This window comes from Fomitiporia mediterranea, assembly GCF_000271605.1.
Source record: "Fomitiporia mediterranea MF3/22 unplaced genomic scaffold FOMMEscaffold_5, whole genome shotgun sequence".
In the NCBI taxonomy this organism is placed as follows: Eukaryota; Fungi; Basidiomycota; class Agaricomycetes; order Hymenochaetales; family Hymenochaetaceae; genus Fomitiporia; species Fomitiporia mediterranea.
Window position 1 is genome coordinate 909,426 of NW_006760390.1, and position 15,508 is coordinate 924,933.

The window sequence follows — 15,508 nt, forward strand, 5'->3', positions numbered from 1 at the left end:
TTATTTCACGAATATTCCCTTGCTCGCTTATCTCAACTTATTTCCGTCACACCACAAGATCGTCTTGGGGCTCTTACGAGCCTGAAATCAAAAATAAGAATTCAAAGCAACTACTACTTCGTAACAAAAAAGCGCCAAAAAACAGCCGAGAGGGGTTTTCTGTCACTGCATCCCGAATCGAATATAATAACATACGTAGCAATACGAAAGAAACGAACTCGGAAAAAAAGGGGAGAAGATAAAAGAAAAGCAAATTAAGGATAGTGTAAAGCCGGAGGGAGGTTGAACGAAATTGGCATAAAAGCATAAGGTTCCGTCAGGAAGAAAGGGTAGGAAAAAACGAAAAAGCGAAAGACAGGACAAGATGCATCAGATATATAAGGGAACGAAATATAATATGGACATAGAATGGATGAGGAGGGTATCAGCCGCGGTAAGAAAAAATAGGAAGAGAAAGGAGAAGAGAAAGCGATAAAAAAGGTACCGGTGGCATAAATAATTACGGAATTTCATTATGAGCGTGATCTTGTCCGTTCGTGGCCACCAACGACACGGTCCTCCAGATCGCTCAAGGGACGTCGAGCACTCATGGAACTCGCAAGCTGTCTCTGCCAGTCGTCAAGCTCATTCGACAAATGTTGGAACGCCAGATCGTTCTCTGCACTTGAGTTACTCGCCCGTCGTTCTGAGATTTCTGATATCGGTCGTTCACGACCACCAAATGCAGATTGGTCATCTTCTAAAAGCAGGTCAATCTTCTGTGAAAGTTGCTCGTTTTCGCGCTTGAGCGTAGCATTTTCGAGAGCCAGTCGTTCCAAAGCCGACTCATCATGACCACCACGGGCAACGGCCAAAGCAGATTCGAGACGCTCGATGTCCTGTTCAAGGTCTTCGACGTGGCTAAGTCGCTCGTCTGCTTCTCTCTGCGAGGCGACGAGATTAGTCCGTAGATTTTCAATCTCTTGTTCCAAAGATTCCATCCGCCTTCGCAAGTCCTTATTCTCGGACGTGAGGCGCTGGTTTTGTCGTTGGGCATCACCGAGTTGAACTCGGAGACTATCGTATCCGTCGTCGGAGAGCGGAGTATTCCGCCCATTGACGCCTCGGACGCGCGCGAGCACTTCCGAACTGGAGCCGCCACGAGCTTCAAGTTCAGATACCAAAGAAGCATTAAGTGACTTTTGTTTGTTCACTTCATCTTTCATGCGACGCATCATCTTCTCGGTACCCCTGAACAGATCATAAATCATGTCAGCTTGTCGAGTTTAATACTTGAACAATGGATCGTCACTTACTTCACGTACTTAACAGCCAGCTGGTAGTCGTCCTCCATCTGTTGTAACTTCGTCTTGAATGATTGTTCCGTTTCAACGAGCTTCTGCTCTGCCTCCAAGGCACGAGTCTCCCATTGTTCGTCACTCTTATTAGCACCCGGGCTTTGAGTAGCACGCATATGCTCTAGTTGATTTGCGAGCTTCTTCACTTGCATTTCCAACTCGTCTCTTCGGCGAATTGCAACATCCAGATCTCTTTCCATTCCATCCTGCAAACGCATGCGTGCTGCTAATTTATTTTCAAGCTCGACTACACGAGCAGGGGCCTCTCCAATCTTCGCCTTCAGATCGTCCTCATCGATAACCTCGCCATGCTCGGCAAAGTAGTTCCTGAACATCGCCAATCGCAAGTCCGCATCCGCAGCCAATTGCGTCTTTTCTTGCAACTCAGTCTCCTTAGCTGACAGCTCATTACGCAATCTGCCAGTTTCAGCAACAACGCTCTGCAGCTGAACGCGAATACCATTTAGCTGGGTCCGTAATGAATGACTCTCTTTCCCCGCATCTTTTGCATGGTTCCGCACTTGGACAAGTTCCTGTTGCGACGATTCGACACGTTGTCCAGCTTCTTTGACCATGTTGCGTAGTGAGACGGCCTCCATCTCCATCGCGTGTATCTTCTCCTCGTGCCCACGTGTAACACGGTCCTCATCGGACTTGAGGTCACGATGCATATCAAGGAGTTCACCAAGACCACCAGTCGTCAGAGCTCGCAGTTGATCGGCCTCTTCACGGGACTTGGCCCACGAGTTCTCTGCATCCATAAGGCGTTGAGACAGTGATTCTACCTCAGAATTCCGTGTCTCGAGATCATTCCTGACTTCCGCCAGATCAATCTCGAGTTGGATGACTTTATCACGAGATTGCCTCCACTGAGCCTCAAGCTCTTCAGTCCTCGAGGAAGATGCTGTCAGCGCAGCGCGTGCCTGTTCAAGTGCACGAATATGTTGCTCCTTCGATGCCGTGAGCTCTTCCATTCGTGAGTCAAGAGAGACACGTTCCGCTTCCAATGTAGCAGCCTTCGCTACATGCTCCAGCAGGCGACTACTATGTTCTTGCATTGCACCCTCCAACTCATTATTACGATCCTGCAACTCTGCATGCTGCTGCATGGCACGATCATGCATTTCCTGAAGTGCATCCGAACGTCGAACTGCCTCGGCAGCTCGAGCTTCTGCATGTTCCGCAATGTGAGTCTGAACAGTCACCATGCTACTTAACTCTGCGACTTGTTTCGTCTGCTCCGTGCGTTCCCGTGCAAGTGCCGAAACCTGACGCTCAAGTTCAGTAATGCGCTGTCGGTCCACTCGAGATGCCTCGTCTGGATTGCTGTTTTCGAGTGCCGCGAGCTTGGCGCGATAAAACGTTGCCTCCTTGACCGCAGCATTCTGTGTACGCTCCATTTCTTGGAAGCGCTCTGAAGCATTGCGAACTTGTGAAGCCAGCTCAGTCTGAATACACAGTCACGTGAGTTCATCAGAAATACTTGAGCAATACTGAAATAAGTCGTACCTGGACTCGGGAAGTTTCCTGCTTCAGTCTCACGATCATATTTACAAGAGCTTTGACATCCGGTTCGTCACTTGCGGGACTTCGTCTGTCGGGTTCGTCATTCAGGTCTACTTCCCCTTCTGCAAGGGAAAATCCAGCATTGGTGGCATTCCGAAGTGCAGCCTTCATCCAAGCCTGGCGGTTCTTCAATGTCTCCACTTCTGCTTCCTTAACCTTCAAGTCGCGAATCAGGTCCGCTGTAACGTTACCCGTTGAACCAGGACGCGTGTGTCCAGGACTATATCCATTAACCACAGTCGGAGACGATCGTCCAGTTTGCGAGTAACTGTCAGGCGGTCTTGTGCGGTCAACAATAGGCGACGGAGTCCGCGTGCGCTGCGCATTGCGTTGCATTGCAATGCTAGCCATGTTCGCAGGCGATTGCGGCTGGCCATTTGCATTAGGCAGATAGGCTTCACCTTGCATCTGCATCTGCTGTGGTGACATAGAGCGCGCTAACATACTTACGGGTTCTTGCGAAGAAGGGCTCTTGGACCTGCTGGCGTCGGGGGACATGGCGCGCTCACGCGCAGAATTCTCTGCCGCGCTGTCCCCGCCCTCATCAGAGCCGGCGTACTGATCGTCGCCGTCCCGCCGCGAGCGCGTAGGTGCTTTGCCTTTAGAGTTGGAAGCATTCGGATAAGCTGCTCCGAGAGCTATACCGTTCATTAACTTTTGACCTCCATTTGGACGTGTACCTGGGGGAGAAATAGCCCGGCGAAGATCTTCTGCATCTGCTGCCGGTCGTGCCGTCGGAGACATGGCTCGCTGGGCAGCGCCATTCGGCATGGTGTGCTGAGTTGGCGGCGAAGGTTGGGGGGACTGTCCGGAAGTGACCGACGGCCGACGTGGTGCAGTCGTGTTCTGCGCATCAGGTGGAGGCGGCTTACTCGGCTCCGGGTACTTGATGTGTTCTATGTGTTTGCATGGCTGTCAGACTAAAATCGAACTACAACTAAGCGTATGACTAACTCGTATCCAGAACATGTATGATTGTCGGGTCATCAGCGGGGCCAGTTGATGAAGATTCGCCACCAAGAACGAAGACGCGCGTTCCGACAGCCGCCATTCGGTGCCCACTGCGGACGCTCGGCGCAGGACCCATATTTTGAAACATATACCATCGTTGATCTTCGTAATAGAAGGAAGAATATTTCTATCAGTTAAAACCCGGAACATACCCAAATGGGTCATGAGAAGCCCTCACTGGAGATTTTGAATGCAGCAAGGTCACCGAGGTCGTTACCATCGACGCCTCTACCACCGAAGATGTAGATCACGTCGTTAACAAGCGCAGCAGCGTGGCCTTCCCGCGGTGATGGGATGAAACCAATGCAATTGAGTTCTGACCATTCACGGGTGTTGGTGTCGAATGCCCATGTATCATTATAATGATATTGCGAGTCAGTACCGCCGAACCTGAAGTCTATTTAACAAGATTTTAATTAGGAAGAAAAAATGATCGGTACACACATAATAATCCGGTCTCCATAGGTGATACAGGTGTGACCCGTGCGCTTGGCGGGACCTTCGTTGCTTGAAGGCTTAATCAGCTCCCAGGCAGCTTTGGTTCTCACTGAAACCATGTGAGCAAAGTCATCATCAAAATTAAAGCCAAAGAAGCTCACAAGTGTTGAGATCGAACGCCCATAGGTCATTCAGGAATTCTCCATCCACCTGGCCACCAAAGACGTAGAAACGAGTACCAACCATCGCAACGGCATGCCCGTATCGGCCGGCTGGAGCAGGTCCAGTAATAGCAACACGGGTCCATTCACGAGTGACTGTGCAGGAAAGGCAATTTAAAATCAAATCAATCAGGAGTAACTACGAAGTCAGCTCACCAAGATTGAGCAAATATAAGCCATCATCTTGCGTGTCAGAGACGTATGGTCGGCCGTCGGATTTGGTGTCACCACCCCAGACGATGAGGACACTGCTGACGAGCGCGCTGGCATGACCAACACGTGGTGAAGGCACCTCCCCGGCCGTTTGAAGGAGGGTCGCAGACAGCTCCCGAGTGTTGAAAGAATATAGATCATTGCGAACAGTATCCTTGACAAGACCGCCAAAAAGTAACAGCTCTCCCGCTTGTGTCGCCACTGCAGGTAATGAGTGGCCGTATCGAGGAAATGGTGAGGGCGAAGGAGTAGTAGGCGGTGCGACGCCCGGTTTAGGGAGGATGGCGGGAGGCGGGAACTGTAAGCGTCGCGTTGACCATGGGTACGCTGGCTGCTTTTGGGGCCCGTTGGCGGGCGACAAGCTGTTGGGCGGTGCTGCCGACCCATTTGCATCTGTTCGCTCTTTCTGTGCTTGCCTAAAGAAAAAAAACGCAAGTGTGAAAGGATCAGCAACTAAAGCTACTCAGATGATGCAAAAGCAAACGACTGACGTCGCAGCCAATTCCCTTTCCCTTGCCAGTTGTTGTTGCTGAGCCTGCGCTTGCGCCTGTGCCTGCTGCTGTGCCTGAGCGGCTTGTTGCTGCTGCTGAGCGAGGGCTTGCCGTTCGGCGGCCTCCTTGGTCTGAGCGAGAGCCTGACTGGCGGACACGCCTACAGTGACCTGAGTCGAGTTTGAGGGCGCATGGTTTGTGGCCTTCTTCCTGCTGAAGAAAGACATTCTCTTCGCCCTAGAGGGTAGAAGGAACGGAATTGTGTGGGTGAATTAGGCGGGGAATGGCGTCGGAAAAGGAATGATAGGGAGGGAGTACGAGAGAGGAAACGCAGTGCGAGCACGAGGAAGTCGACTACCTCCAAATCCATCTCGACGGAATTTGTATTCGTGGGAACTGTGCATCTCCAAATATGGTACTATTGGTAGAATAAATGATGTCGAGTAGCCGCTGTTTGCATCCCATTATTTATCCTCGAGACCGTCATTCAATCAATTTATTTGGTCTGATAGTCTATACTAATGATCGTTCCACGTAATAATCTGTGTCCGACTGTCTACCTCCGACTGCTCTTCTGCTCCGTTTCTGCCACCCCCAGGAAAATGAGCACTTTTGCGATGCGTCTCTAGTCTGTCCCTGGACGGAAAAAGCCTAAAGCACTCTGCGTTCCCAATAATAAGCACTGGACAGACGCTAACCCCACAATAAGTTACATACTAGAGTAAGCGCAGATATATATCGGTGTTCTACTCGTCGCGGTCATCAATCCGAGCGGATAAGTTAGAGCTAAGAACATTGCTGTGGCGATCATGAGAAAAACACGTACTCAGATGGATTACTGACCCGACCGACGCCGGCAGCAAGCTGTTCGGGCGTTGTAGTCACTGAATGGAGGGAGCGTCAGACATCCGGGATCATTGAATTTGAGGCATGGGCTCACCATCTTGGATGGCAGGATTGGATGGGAGGACAGAGGGCAGCGTAGGATTATTCATGGCGGAAGCGCGGTAGTAGGAGGCAAATCGACGCGTTGAGTAAAATAACGTGCAAGTGCTGAACGCGTAACGGTTCTTGTCTTGCATGGACTCTCCATCCCACTCGCGGCCACGCACACCGCTCTCCTCACGTCTTCAAAGTCTACTCTCAGGAAACGGTCCCAGATCTGCCCTTGATGATGTAGACCGTGATTCTCGTTTAAGTATAGACGATAATAATAATTCGATGTGGCGCGGACAAGCTCAACGATCTGTCGCATCTGGCTCGCGTTCACAGATTTCTCTTCGTTCCAAGTCTTCAAATAATGTCAACCAATACAAGCAAAATTCTACAAAGCATCTGTCTCTAGACCTCGCTCAGTCAACATCACAGCTACCGATTGTCCACTGGTTCCGCGGCGAGTCCTCTCCACGCTCCGAGTCCTCTTCTGCGTCTTCCCCGACTACTCCACCCTCCGCGCTCCGTGAAGCCTTAGAGGACGAGTTTCCTGGTTCGCCTTCTTCATTAGATTACACCGGCTCGGGTCATGATTTACAAAGACCACCGCGTGCATGTCTACCGCCGCACATGAACGGACGTACGGCGGTACGACGCTCTCCCCCTTTCCTCGAGAGCCTCGCGCGGTCCACGTTGCCCACTGCATCCGTCACGAGACCTCTACCAGTGCTTCGCCAACCTACTGGCCACTCAATTGCTCTCAGTGATGAAGGCTTCGACTTCGACAACGCAGACTCGGATCTACCTTGCGTAGACATTACACAATCTCCGCCGACGCGGACCTCGATTGACTCTCTTCGGCATCTGCGCGATCGCGGGATAACTCTGAACTCGGATACTCAAACGCCAGCCCATGCACGGCCATTCAGTACTGGCTCTCCAACGCGATGGTGGTTTGGGAAGGATCGAAAGGCGGATGTGGATGAATTACTAGATGATAGTGACCGAGCCGACACGATCGAGGGTGAACAAGCCCGAATACGCAGGAAGTGTAAGTCTTACGCCAAACATCGTGTTACGCATGCAATTAACGTTTTCGTAGATCTTGCTCCAAGGAATCCAGTTGTATTCTGCCATGGTTTACTTGGCTTCGACAGCGTCACAATTGGACCTTCTATTGCACCAATGAGTGTCTCACATTGGCGAGGCATTAAAGAAGTGCTTGAAGCTCGTGGTATTGAGGTTCTCATCACACGCGTGCCTGCAACGAGTAGTCCCATGGAGCGGGCCAAGGTCCTTGAGGCGCGAATATCTGAGGTCTATCCAAACCGAGCAGTCCATTTAATAGGTAAATTATTGTTATTCTCCAAATCAGTTGTCGTGTGCTGATACGATGTGTAAGGTCATAGCATGGTAATTGTCATCTCACCCTCGTCATGGCTATGTTTCATCAGAGTAACTCTGTTCTTTCACAGGGTGGATTGGATTGCCGTTATTTGACTACGCATCTTACGCAGCGTAAATTCCGAGTACTCTCGATCACAACTATCGCAGCTCCACACCATGGTTCATCATTCGCGGATCACTTCATTGCAACTGTCGGTAAAGAGCGCCTCCCATCCTTTGTCTCGCTTCTTGAACTGCTGCCAAATGGCGGCGGCGATGGGAAAGCCTTCGAAAGCCTCACTACCGAAGCGATGCGTAAATTTAACGAGGAAACACCTGATGTAGAAGGTGTAAAGTATTTTAGCTGGGGTGCGGAATTTGAACCCGGATTGTTGGACGCCTTCAGGTGCGAGTTTCTATTTATACTTTGACAGGCTATTAAACCTCGTGTTGTATATTAGGTGGCCGCACTCGGTGATCCTAGAGAAAGAAGGCCCGAATGATGGCCTCGTTTCAGTAGCTTCATCGAAATGGGTTCGTATGAATCATGTGTTGTTGTCTTATACGAATCACCTTTTCACTAATCATGATTTGTCTTTAGGGGACTTACCTCGGCACACTTAAAGATGTGAATCACCTCGATTTGATCGGATGGATGAATACTGCTCGGTATAAATGGGCGGAGTTCACTGGTCGACAGATAAAGTTCAAGCCTGCAACGTTCTACCTCGGAGTTGCGGATCACATCGCTAGGCATGTTGAGGGGCAAAGTGCTGATGAGACGGAAGCTGACGAACCTACCGCTGGTGATAATAATGGGGTTCGTGGGCCCGAAAACTCCGAAGCCAGTGCCCAGGCCGAAACTAGCAGGGCAGGAGCTGGCGTGAAGACGAAGGAGGGCTTCGAAAATCGTGGACCACGGACACCAAGTCGAACACCAAGTCCTCCAGCTCGGACTCCATCGGATGGTCCACAGTCTATTAAAAACAACACGAGTGATAGGATATCTGACTCTAGTCCCGGAAGAAGCTGACAGATGTAGAGTCATGGAGAAGTTGCGGTCTTTCAAATTCTTTGCTTTATGGGGTCTTTCTTTTTCACCAAACTAGCTCTATATACCTCCTTCATTCACGATACATGATACATACATGCAACCTTATTCATTCGCAACATACATAGCTAATTTTACAAGTATAGCTGTAGTGTAAATACGGATATAGAGACTCGATCAATTCGGCTTTGAGGCTGCGAGACATGTCTGAGTATAGAAGGTATCAGATTAGATTTTTATTTTTCAGGTAGGTGTCTTCAACGGGTCTGGGATCGACGTTGTGGGTCCCGTGCCTTTTGGCTTTGCGTAGGACTGACGTCGAACGGGTATCACTTTATCCTGACACTTCTCACGCAATTCATCTTGCCTTTGTTTATCTTTGACACCCCCATCCCCAACGCTCTAAGTCATTTCGACTTGTGCTTTGTGCTCTGTTATTAGAACGCTTTCGCTATCGAATTATCTATTTTCTCAGTCAGTATGGCTGTTTCTGCGGAACTGAAAGAAGAAGCGAAGAATAAAGTATTTGAGGGGACTCTCACGAAATACTCGTTCAAGGTGTGTATATGCACGTAAATTTTTCGTCCTGAAGGCGAATAAGAGGTGGTCGACTTATTACCGTGTCTTACTCTGTTCCACCGGTACCGATACTGATGCTACTACATCATAACACATAGTCAGAAGCTCTCGGCGGACTCAAAGCGAACTTCAATCTCTTCCTGCCGGCCAATGCATCAGCTTCCGCTAAAGTTCCTCTACTGACCTACCTAGCTGGTTTAACATGCACAGAGGACAACGGGTAAGCCAATTTACTGTACTGCTAATATATCTGAGTCTGAAAAATGATTCCGTTCCGTTGATTGGTCTCCATACATGCGCGCATATAATCAACCTGATTGTTTCAGCGCTCAGAAGGGTGGTTTTTTCAAAGATGCTGCAAGCGAGGGAATTGCGATTCTCTTTCCTGATACTTCTCCGCGTGGGGCAGGTGTCGAGGGAGAGGACGACGACTGGGTAATCTCATTCTCATTCACTTTCAAACGTATAACCGCTATCATTCTTAACGCCACTAATTCTTCTCTTTCAATGACAGGACTTCGGTACAGGCGCAGGCTTCTACCTCGACGCAACCGCTACCAAATACGCAAAGAACTACCGAATGCTAACACACGTCACAAAGGAACTCCCCTCCGTTCTCGAATCCTCCGGGATCCCAATCGATCTCTCCCGCCAGTCCATCTTCGGGCATTCAATGGGCGGACACGGAGCTTTGACGATTTACCTCGCTTCTCCACCAGGTACATACCGCTCCGCAAGCGCCTTCGCACCCATCTCGAACCCGACGAAATGTCCGTGGGGTGAGAAGGCGTTCAAGGGATACCTTGCCGGTGGACTTGAAGAAGCTAGTAAACGCTATGATGCGACGGAGCTTATTCGTGGGGTTAAGGAACCTGTGCATATCTTGATCGACTATGTATGTGAGATCTTTCTTTTTACCTTTTCTGTTTCCACTTTGTTCAAGGTTCAGGAATGACTGATATGTGCTAATATTTTTGGTTGCATAGGGAACGGGCGATAACTTTTACAAGCAGGGTCAACTGCTTCCGGAGAACTTCCTCAAAGCTGCAAGAGAAGCTGGACACGACGAGGTCGAAATTCGCGTACGCAGTCAGGAAGACTATGATCATAGTTATTACTTCGTGAGTATCAGTATCCTGGCTGCCTCAGCAGACAGCCCTTGCCATCTCGATTGTCCAATTCAGTAGCTAACATTAGACACCTTGCCAGATTTCGACATTCGCGCCAGATCACGTCCATTTCCATGCCAACTTCCTCAAAGCTTAAATTCCGACTCGGGGGACTAGTGGCAGATTCAGTACATGATCATAAAGAGCACATTACAGTGGCAGTAGCAGAGAAATGTATCAATTATAGTTATAAATCGGACGTGTAACAGTAGCTAGAGCAGCGTGACAGAGAAGGAAGCGTTCCTCAGAGTGCAATTTTAGACCAGCACCAGGTTAGAAGGAGCCTCGAACATCAGTATGTACAGCAGTCTACGAAGAGTAAAGTCCATTTAGTTAGAGATCCTTTCGTTGTAGTCGTGAACAAGCTCTTCCAGATCATCAGTAATCCATCGACTTTGCAAAGCCTCTTTGATAGTCGTCCTATACTTGTAATCTCGGGACAATAAGCTGTCTGCAAGATCTTTCGCTTTAAAGCATTTCGTTAGTCTCCGTGAAGATACCAGGGGACTCGCTACCTTTCAGCATATTGTCCCAGAAGCTGGTGAACTCCACACTACACTTGATAATTCGCGTCTTGACGACTTCTTCACTAACCACCGAACGTTGAGAAAACGGAGGCCGTTGCAACTCCGCTGCTGAAACTCCTGTCTTCTGCATCTTCGAAGTGTTGCTTTCACTGGGGTAGTCGAATGGATGCTCCCCTCTGAAATGGAAGGCTGGAACCAGTAGTACGAACGGAACGAGAGGACTCACGATAGCATGATGAATAAGATTAACCCGACACTCCAGCAATCAGCTGGCATTCCGACATACCCGAGCTCTCTGTTATCGAGAGCCATGATACCCTCCGGAGGTAAGTATGAGACGGTCCCGCATACAGTCATCGTTTCCTGATATGCTCTTGCTCTTGCGAGACCGAAATCTGCTATCTGTACCCGAGGGAACGGTCCGGGGGTGTATAGAAGTACGTTCTCAGGCTGAGGAAGACGGGTCAGTCATATTGGAAAATGGAGTAGCTATTCCCAACCTTGAGATCTAGACGAACAAGCAGTAAATATCTGTGGGGTGGTACACAAATCTGAATGGACATACCACGATGAGAAACCGACCGGTCGTGGAGATGCTCGATGGCTCTGAATAATTGAAACGTGATAAACTTCGCCTCTGCTTCACTCAATCGATAACGACGCGTCGTGTAAGTGAATAGATCTCCGCCCGTACAGAGCTTCAAAAAGAGGTAAGGTATACATCGTCTACGGACAAGCTATTCGATTCTTACTTCTAAGAAGATGTGTCTAGTTGCACAATGTTAGTCCTCGGGAAGCTCAGGGGCTTTACGAATAGAAATGCATACAGCCAGCCGGCCTGTGAGTTGACCTCTACATCTAGTATTCCATTAATGTTTGGCTGCGCAGATAAGCTCGATGGAGTTGTTTGTCTCGACACAACATGACTACTTACGTGTTTGAGCCCCCTGAGGATGTTAACTTCCTTCTTAGCTTTTTGCATGTCTTCTTTCCTTCTGGACTTGGTGATGATCGTTTTACATGCGACTTGTCGAGACGAGAGGGTGTCAAAAGCGAGGTGGACCGAGGCATAGGATCCACTAACAATACAAGCCTATGAATGCTACCACTTAGCTAGGAAAATAGGATGAATCTCACCTCCCAAGACAGTGCGACATTATAGTGTAATATCCTATCTCCAGGTTCTATTCATTATTAAAATATGATCCATCAACCAAATCAATAATTCGACGGGACTTACCTTATAAACACCCTGAGGGGGCGTCTGCTCGAAGATATTTACATGTTCCCGGGGTTCCTTCAATGTATGAATACACTTAAAGACTTGTGACCATTAGCATTCGACGCAAAGTACAGTCGAATGTATACCTCTGGAGTTAGGGATCTGGATCTCGTCTCCATCCATGACTATCGCCGCATTTCGGCGTAATTTGCGGCCGTTTATTATGACGCCATTCGTGGAGTAATCCTGATAGCTTTTAGTATGATACATAGTGCAATGCAACTTACCTTGAATCCTTACATGGCAGGACACTAGTACTCCCCCGGTACTTGACATCACGCTGAACAATTCAGATAGATCAATGAACAGGTATTATGTATCCGTGAAAGACTTACACATAGAACTTGCAATGCACACTGGATACCACTTTGTCTGAGATAACGTACGTGCTTCATCATCCCTTATAAATGAAGATTTTTTAATACTAGGACGCAAACAAAGTCACCATTCACGAAGATGTCTCCCAATGGTTACAGGTTTGTCAAGTGTAAGCACGATAACTTCAAACATACTAGTCATCAGTTCATTATTGTCGTAAATATGGACCCACAAACCTTCCTCACGGCCACATTGGTTGATGGAAACGAGCCGAGCACATTCGCTATCCGTCTGCGTTTTTGGCTGAGATTTGAGCATTTTTGAATAGTGGAAAGAGTCATCAGAGTCATCCAGAAGACGGCGTTTCCTAGAAGAGGAACTCGTTGTGTACGTCTCGAAAGGCATGCCTGCAATGTCAAATGGGAAAGAGTGAAAGGGACGCGTCGAATGCGACGCGTTATTTTGCCTTGTTTGTGAACACAACGCAAACAGGTTGTCACGGAGGATTTGCATGAAATACATCTCGTCCTTTCTGATTTTACAAGCCCACTAATCTTGTACACTACACAACAGCAATACATTACTTCTAAAACATACGAGAACCACGAAATATCAGCATGTTAACAACAGCATAATAAGCTAGCCAGAAAAGAAGTCAGAGTACATCGTAAGGGTCATGTCAAGCTCATAGCTGCCACACAGTCAAGAAACGATAGTAAAGAGTTCCATTGGTACAGTCCCAAAAGAAATCAGCATAAAGAGGGTAACCCTAAGCCGCTTTACTGCGTTTACTGAGCTTCCTGCTTGCTTTCGGGACATTTGGCTCGGGGTCTGGTGTAAGACTCCTGCCAAAGCCCGCGCCCATGCTGAAGAGATTCCTCATAGAAGGTGAACGCTCTGGGGCCAGATGCTTATGATTTTGATGTGCGGGAGACGAAGTCGTACTCGCCCTCTTCTTCAAGAAATTAGCTTTCTTCGGATCATGCACAGGAATAACCGCTGCAGTCGACTGAGCAATCACACCATTATGATCCATTCGCCGTTGCATGTCACCAGGCACAGATCGTGCGATATTCTGACTTTGCTGTTGGAGAGGTGCTGGCATTACTATCTTCTTTGGCCGATAACGGTCAACTGCGGAAGGCGGAGGACGAGAAAGCGAAGTCGACGATGCCGAATATACACTGCTAGCACTAGAAGACACAGGTTGACTGACGGATCGCGAAAGCGAAGACTGCTGCTGGGGCTGCTGGAAAGTGACCTGTCGTTGACGTGGAGGTTCCACAGGAGGCAATTTGATGTCAGGATAAGGAGCCGCATTAGGCCGAACGTCTTGTCGTGAAGAGTTGGCAGATGCTACAGGAGAAATATTGCGTCCGTCCGCACGATAAGGGAGTCGTGGAACATCTCCCGACGCCGCTGGCGGGGCCACGTACTGATGATTTTCGTACAGCTGCTCTGGCGTCCATTCATTTCGGACGTTGTCCCGGAAAGCAAAGCGAGGATCAAATTGATCTTGTGCAATGGATCGTGGTCGTTGTTGGTGGACCGGTTGCATTCGAGCGACAGGCGGATAGTATCCGGTTGCCAAAGCAGGATTCTGCTCAGGAGGCGTTGTTCGACTTCTCGCAGGCGGTGGAACTCTCGTCAGAAATTCACCAGGCTTCAAGTTCAGTCTGAAGGGTACTGGTGCCGGAGGTGCATCGAGAGGTGTTTCAGCGACTATAACATGTTGCTTCGGAGGCGCCTGACTCTATGTTAGCATACATACTAAGAGTTAAGGATAGAGAAGAAATACCTGACGCTCTCGATCAAGACGTATCGGCCGCATTGGAGGGGTATCCACTTTTCCTTGCATCTCATAAGGACCTCTGTGATGAAGGGGCAAACCTAGTGGCGTAGATTCATCTAGTTCATCAATACGGTCCAAATCTGCGACATGGCGAGGACTAGAAGTATTTCCACGTCGAGGAAGGCGCGGTCTTTCAGTGCCCATTGCAGCTGGTGGCTCACTGACGGAGCGCGTAGCAGTAGGGGCGGTAGCACTGCGAGCCAGGCCCGGGGCATCTCGGCCTGGTCCGTTGCGCTCTTGTTGGTTGGGCGGTGCTTCAGAATTCATTGGCATCCCCTGATGAGGTCTCAGAGACATGGGAACCTCGCGCTGCTTCGAGGGCATTCGTTCACGGTCATCGTTTTGCAAATATGCTAAAAGCTCCTCTGTCTGATCGTCCATATCGTCCAAAACGCTTTCTCTCGGTTGAGGTAGATTGGTTGTGCTCGAGAACGGAGAAGATAATGAGGAATAAGACGACAGTGCACTTTCACGCAAGTGACTTGGTCTCTGCACATCTTCGTTGGAACTGCTTCCGAACGATGAATTCGATCCGTCTTGGGCATGCGGTGCTGCTAAGGAATCGGGAATAGCGGGAACATCGTCATATGCTGGAGGAGGCTCAGTGTCAAGCTCCCTAGCATGTCTCGCTGGCGACAGTTTCCCTCTTGGTGCAGTACTCCCTAATAAGGGACCATGCATATGGTGGCCTGGATGATGGTTTGGGTCACTCGAGAAAGCCGGATCGTCTGCATCGATTAACGGTGTCGGTGTTGAATTCTGCGGCGGCCGCTGGGTCGTGGGTTCACCTGAAGTTAATTGGCCATTCCTGTCTCTAGGTTGCGTCGCAGAAGAACGCGATTCGTCTGAAGGCTCGGGTGTACGTGGAAGTCGTTTAGTAAGGTGCAAGGGTTGGATGTTCAGCGCATTTGACTGGTGTGGGCGGGGAACTGAATGGCCGTGATTACGTATGAGCTTGGACATGAAGTGATGGAGAGATCGATCTTGTTTCTCGGATTCTCTCAGAGTTGGCAACAGGCTCTGGAGTCGAGCAAAGGAGAGTGGTGAGATTTGCAGTCAGAGAAAAAGCAAAGAGGCGAATGTTAAAGGAGCTGGGAAGCAGGCGGTGCCACCGAGGCGGTATCAATTAGCTGT

The 15,508-nt window shown here is 49.2% G+C and overlaps 5 protein-coding genes across 5 annotated transcripts; 2 read left to right on the plus strand and 3 right to left on the minus strand.

The window, feature by feature from the left end:
- Positions 1-246: 246 nt before the first annotated feature.
- Positions 247-5,509, minus strand: FOMMEDRAFT_105816 (uncharacterized protein). Its single transcript, XM_007265238.1, has 9 exons — positions 5,278-5,509; positions 4,730-5,202; positions 4,514-4,669; positions 4,359-4,461; positions 4,093-4,304; positions 3,858-4,016; positions 2,847-3,799; positions 1,296-2,785; positions 247-1,230 (listed from the first exon to the last, which is right to left on the minus strand). Exons 1-9 carry the CDS (start codon positions 5,502-5,504, stop codon positions 513-515), a joined length of 4,491 nt encoding a protein of 1,496 aa, XP_007265300.1. The 5' UTR covers positions 5,505-5,509; the 3' UTR covers positions 247-512.
- Positions 5,510-6,669: 1,160 nt separating this feature from the next.
- On the plus strand, positions 6,670-8,812 carry FOMMEDRAFT_120870 (alpha/beta-hydrolase). The gene is made up of 6 exons (XM_007265239.1): positions 6,670-7,261; positions 7,313-7,558; positions 7,613-7,623; positions 7,686-8,002; positions 8,058-8,130; positions 8,198-8,812. The coding sequence occupies exons 1-6, from the start codon at positions 6,841-6,843 to the stop codon at positions 8,627-8,629; spliced, it is 1,500 nt and encodes a 499-aa protein (XP_007265301.1). The 5' UTR covers positions 6,670-6,840; the 3' UTR covers positions 8,630-8,812.
- Positions 8,813-9,044: 232 nt separating this feature from the next.
- On the plus strand, positions 9,045-10,571 carry FOMMEDRAFT_120874 (carbohydrate esterase family 1 protein). Its single transcript, XM_007265240.1, has 6 exons — positions 9,045-9,205; positions 9,325-9,446; positions 9,553-9,661; positions 9,741-10,121; positions 10,213-10,347; positions 10,436-10,571. The coding sequence occupies exons 1-6, from the start codon at positions 9,128-9,130 to the stop codon at positions 10,490-10,492; spliced, it is 882 nt and encodes a 293-aa protein (XP_007265302.1). The 5' UTR covers positions 9,045-9,127; the 3' UTR covers positions 10,493-10,571.
- A 573-nt stretch (positions 10,572-11,144) lies between these two features.
- On the minus strand, positions 11,145-12,714 carry FOMMEDRAFT_82952 (kinase-like protein; the record flags this gene model as incomplete). The annotated part of the gene is made up of 9 exons (XM_007265241.1): positions 11,145-11,372; positions 11,468-11,620; positions 11,734-11,802; positions 11,857-12,001; positions 12,060-12,106; positions 12,163-12,245; positions 12,291-12,390; positions 12,445-12,484; positions 12,650-12,714. 9 exons carry the CDS (start codon positions 12,712-12,714, stop codon positions 11,145-11,147), a joined length of 930 nt encoding a protein of 309 aa, XP_007265303.1.
- Positions 12,715-13,047: 333 nt separating this feature from the next.
- FOMMEDRAFT_167037 (uncharacterized protein) lies at positions 13,048-15,337 on the minus strand (the record flags this gene model as incomplete). Its single annotated transcript, XM_007265242.1, has 2 exons — positions 13,048-14,269; positions 14,321-15,337. 2 exons carry the CDS (start codon positions 15,335-15,337, stop codon positions 13,292-13,294), a joined length of 1,995 nt encoding a protein of 664 aa, XP_007265304.1. The 3' UTR covers positions 13,048-13,291.
- Between the last annotated feature and the right edge of the window lie 171 nt (positions 15,338-15,508).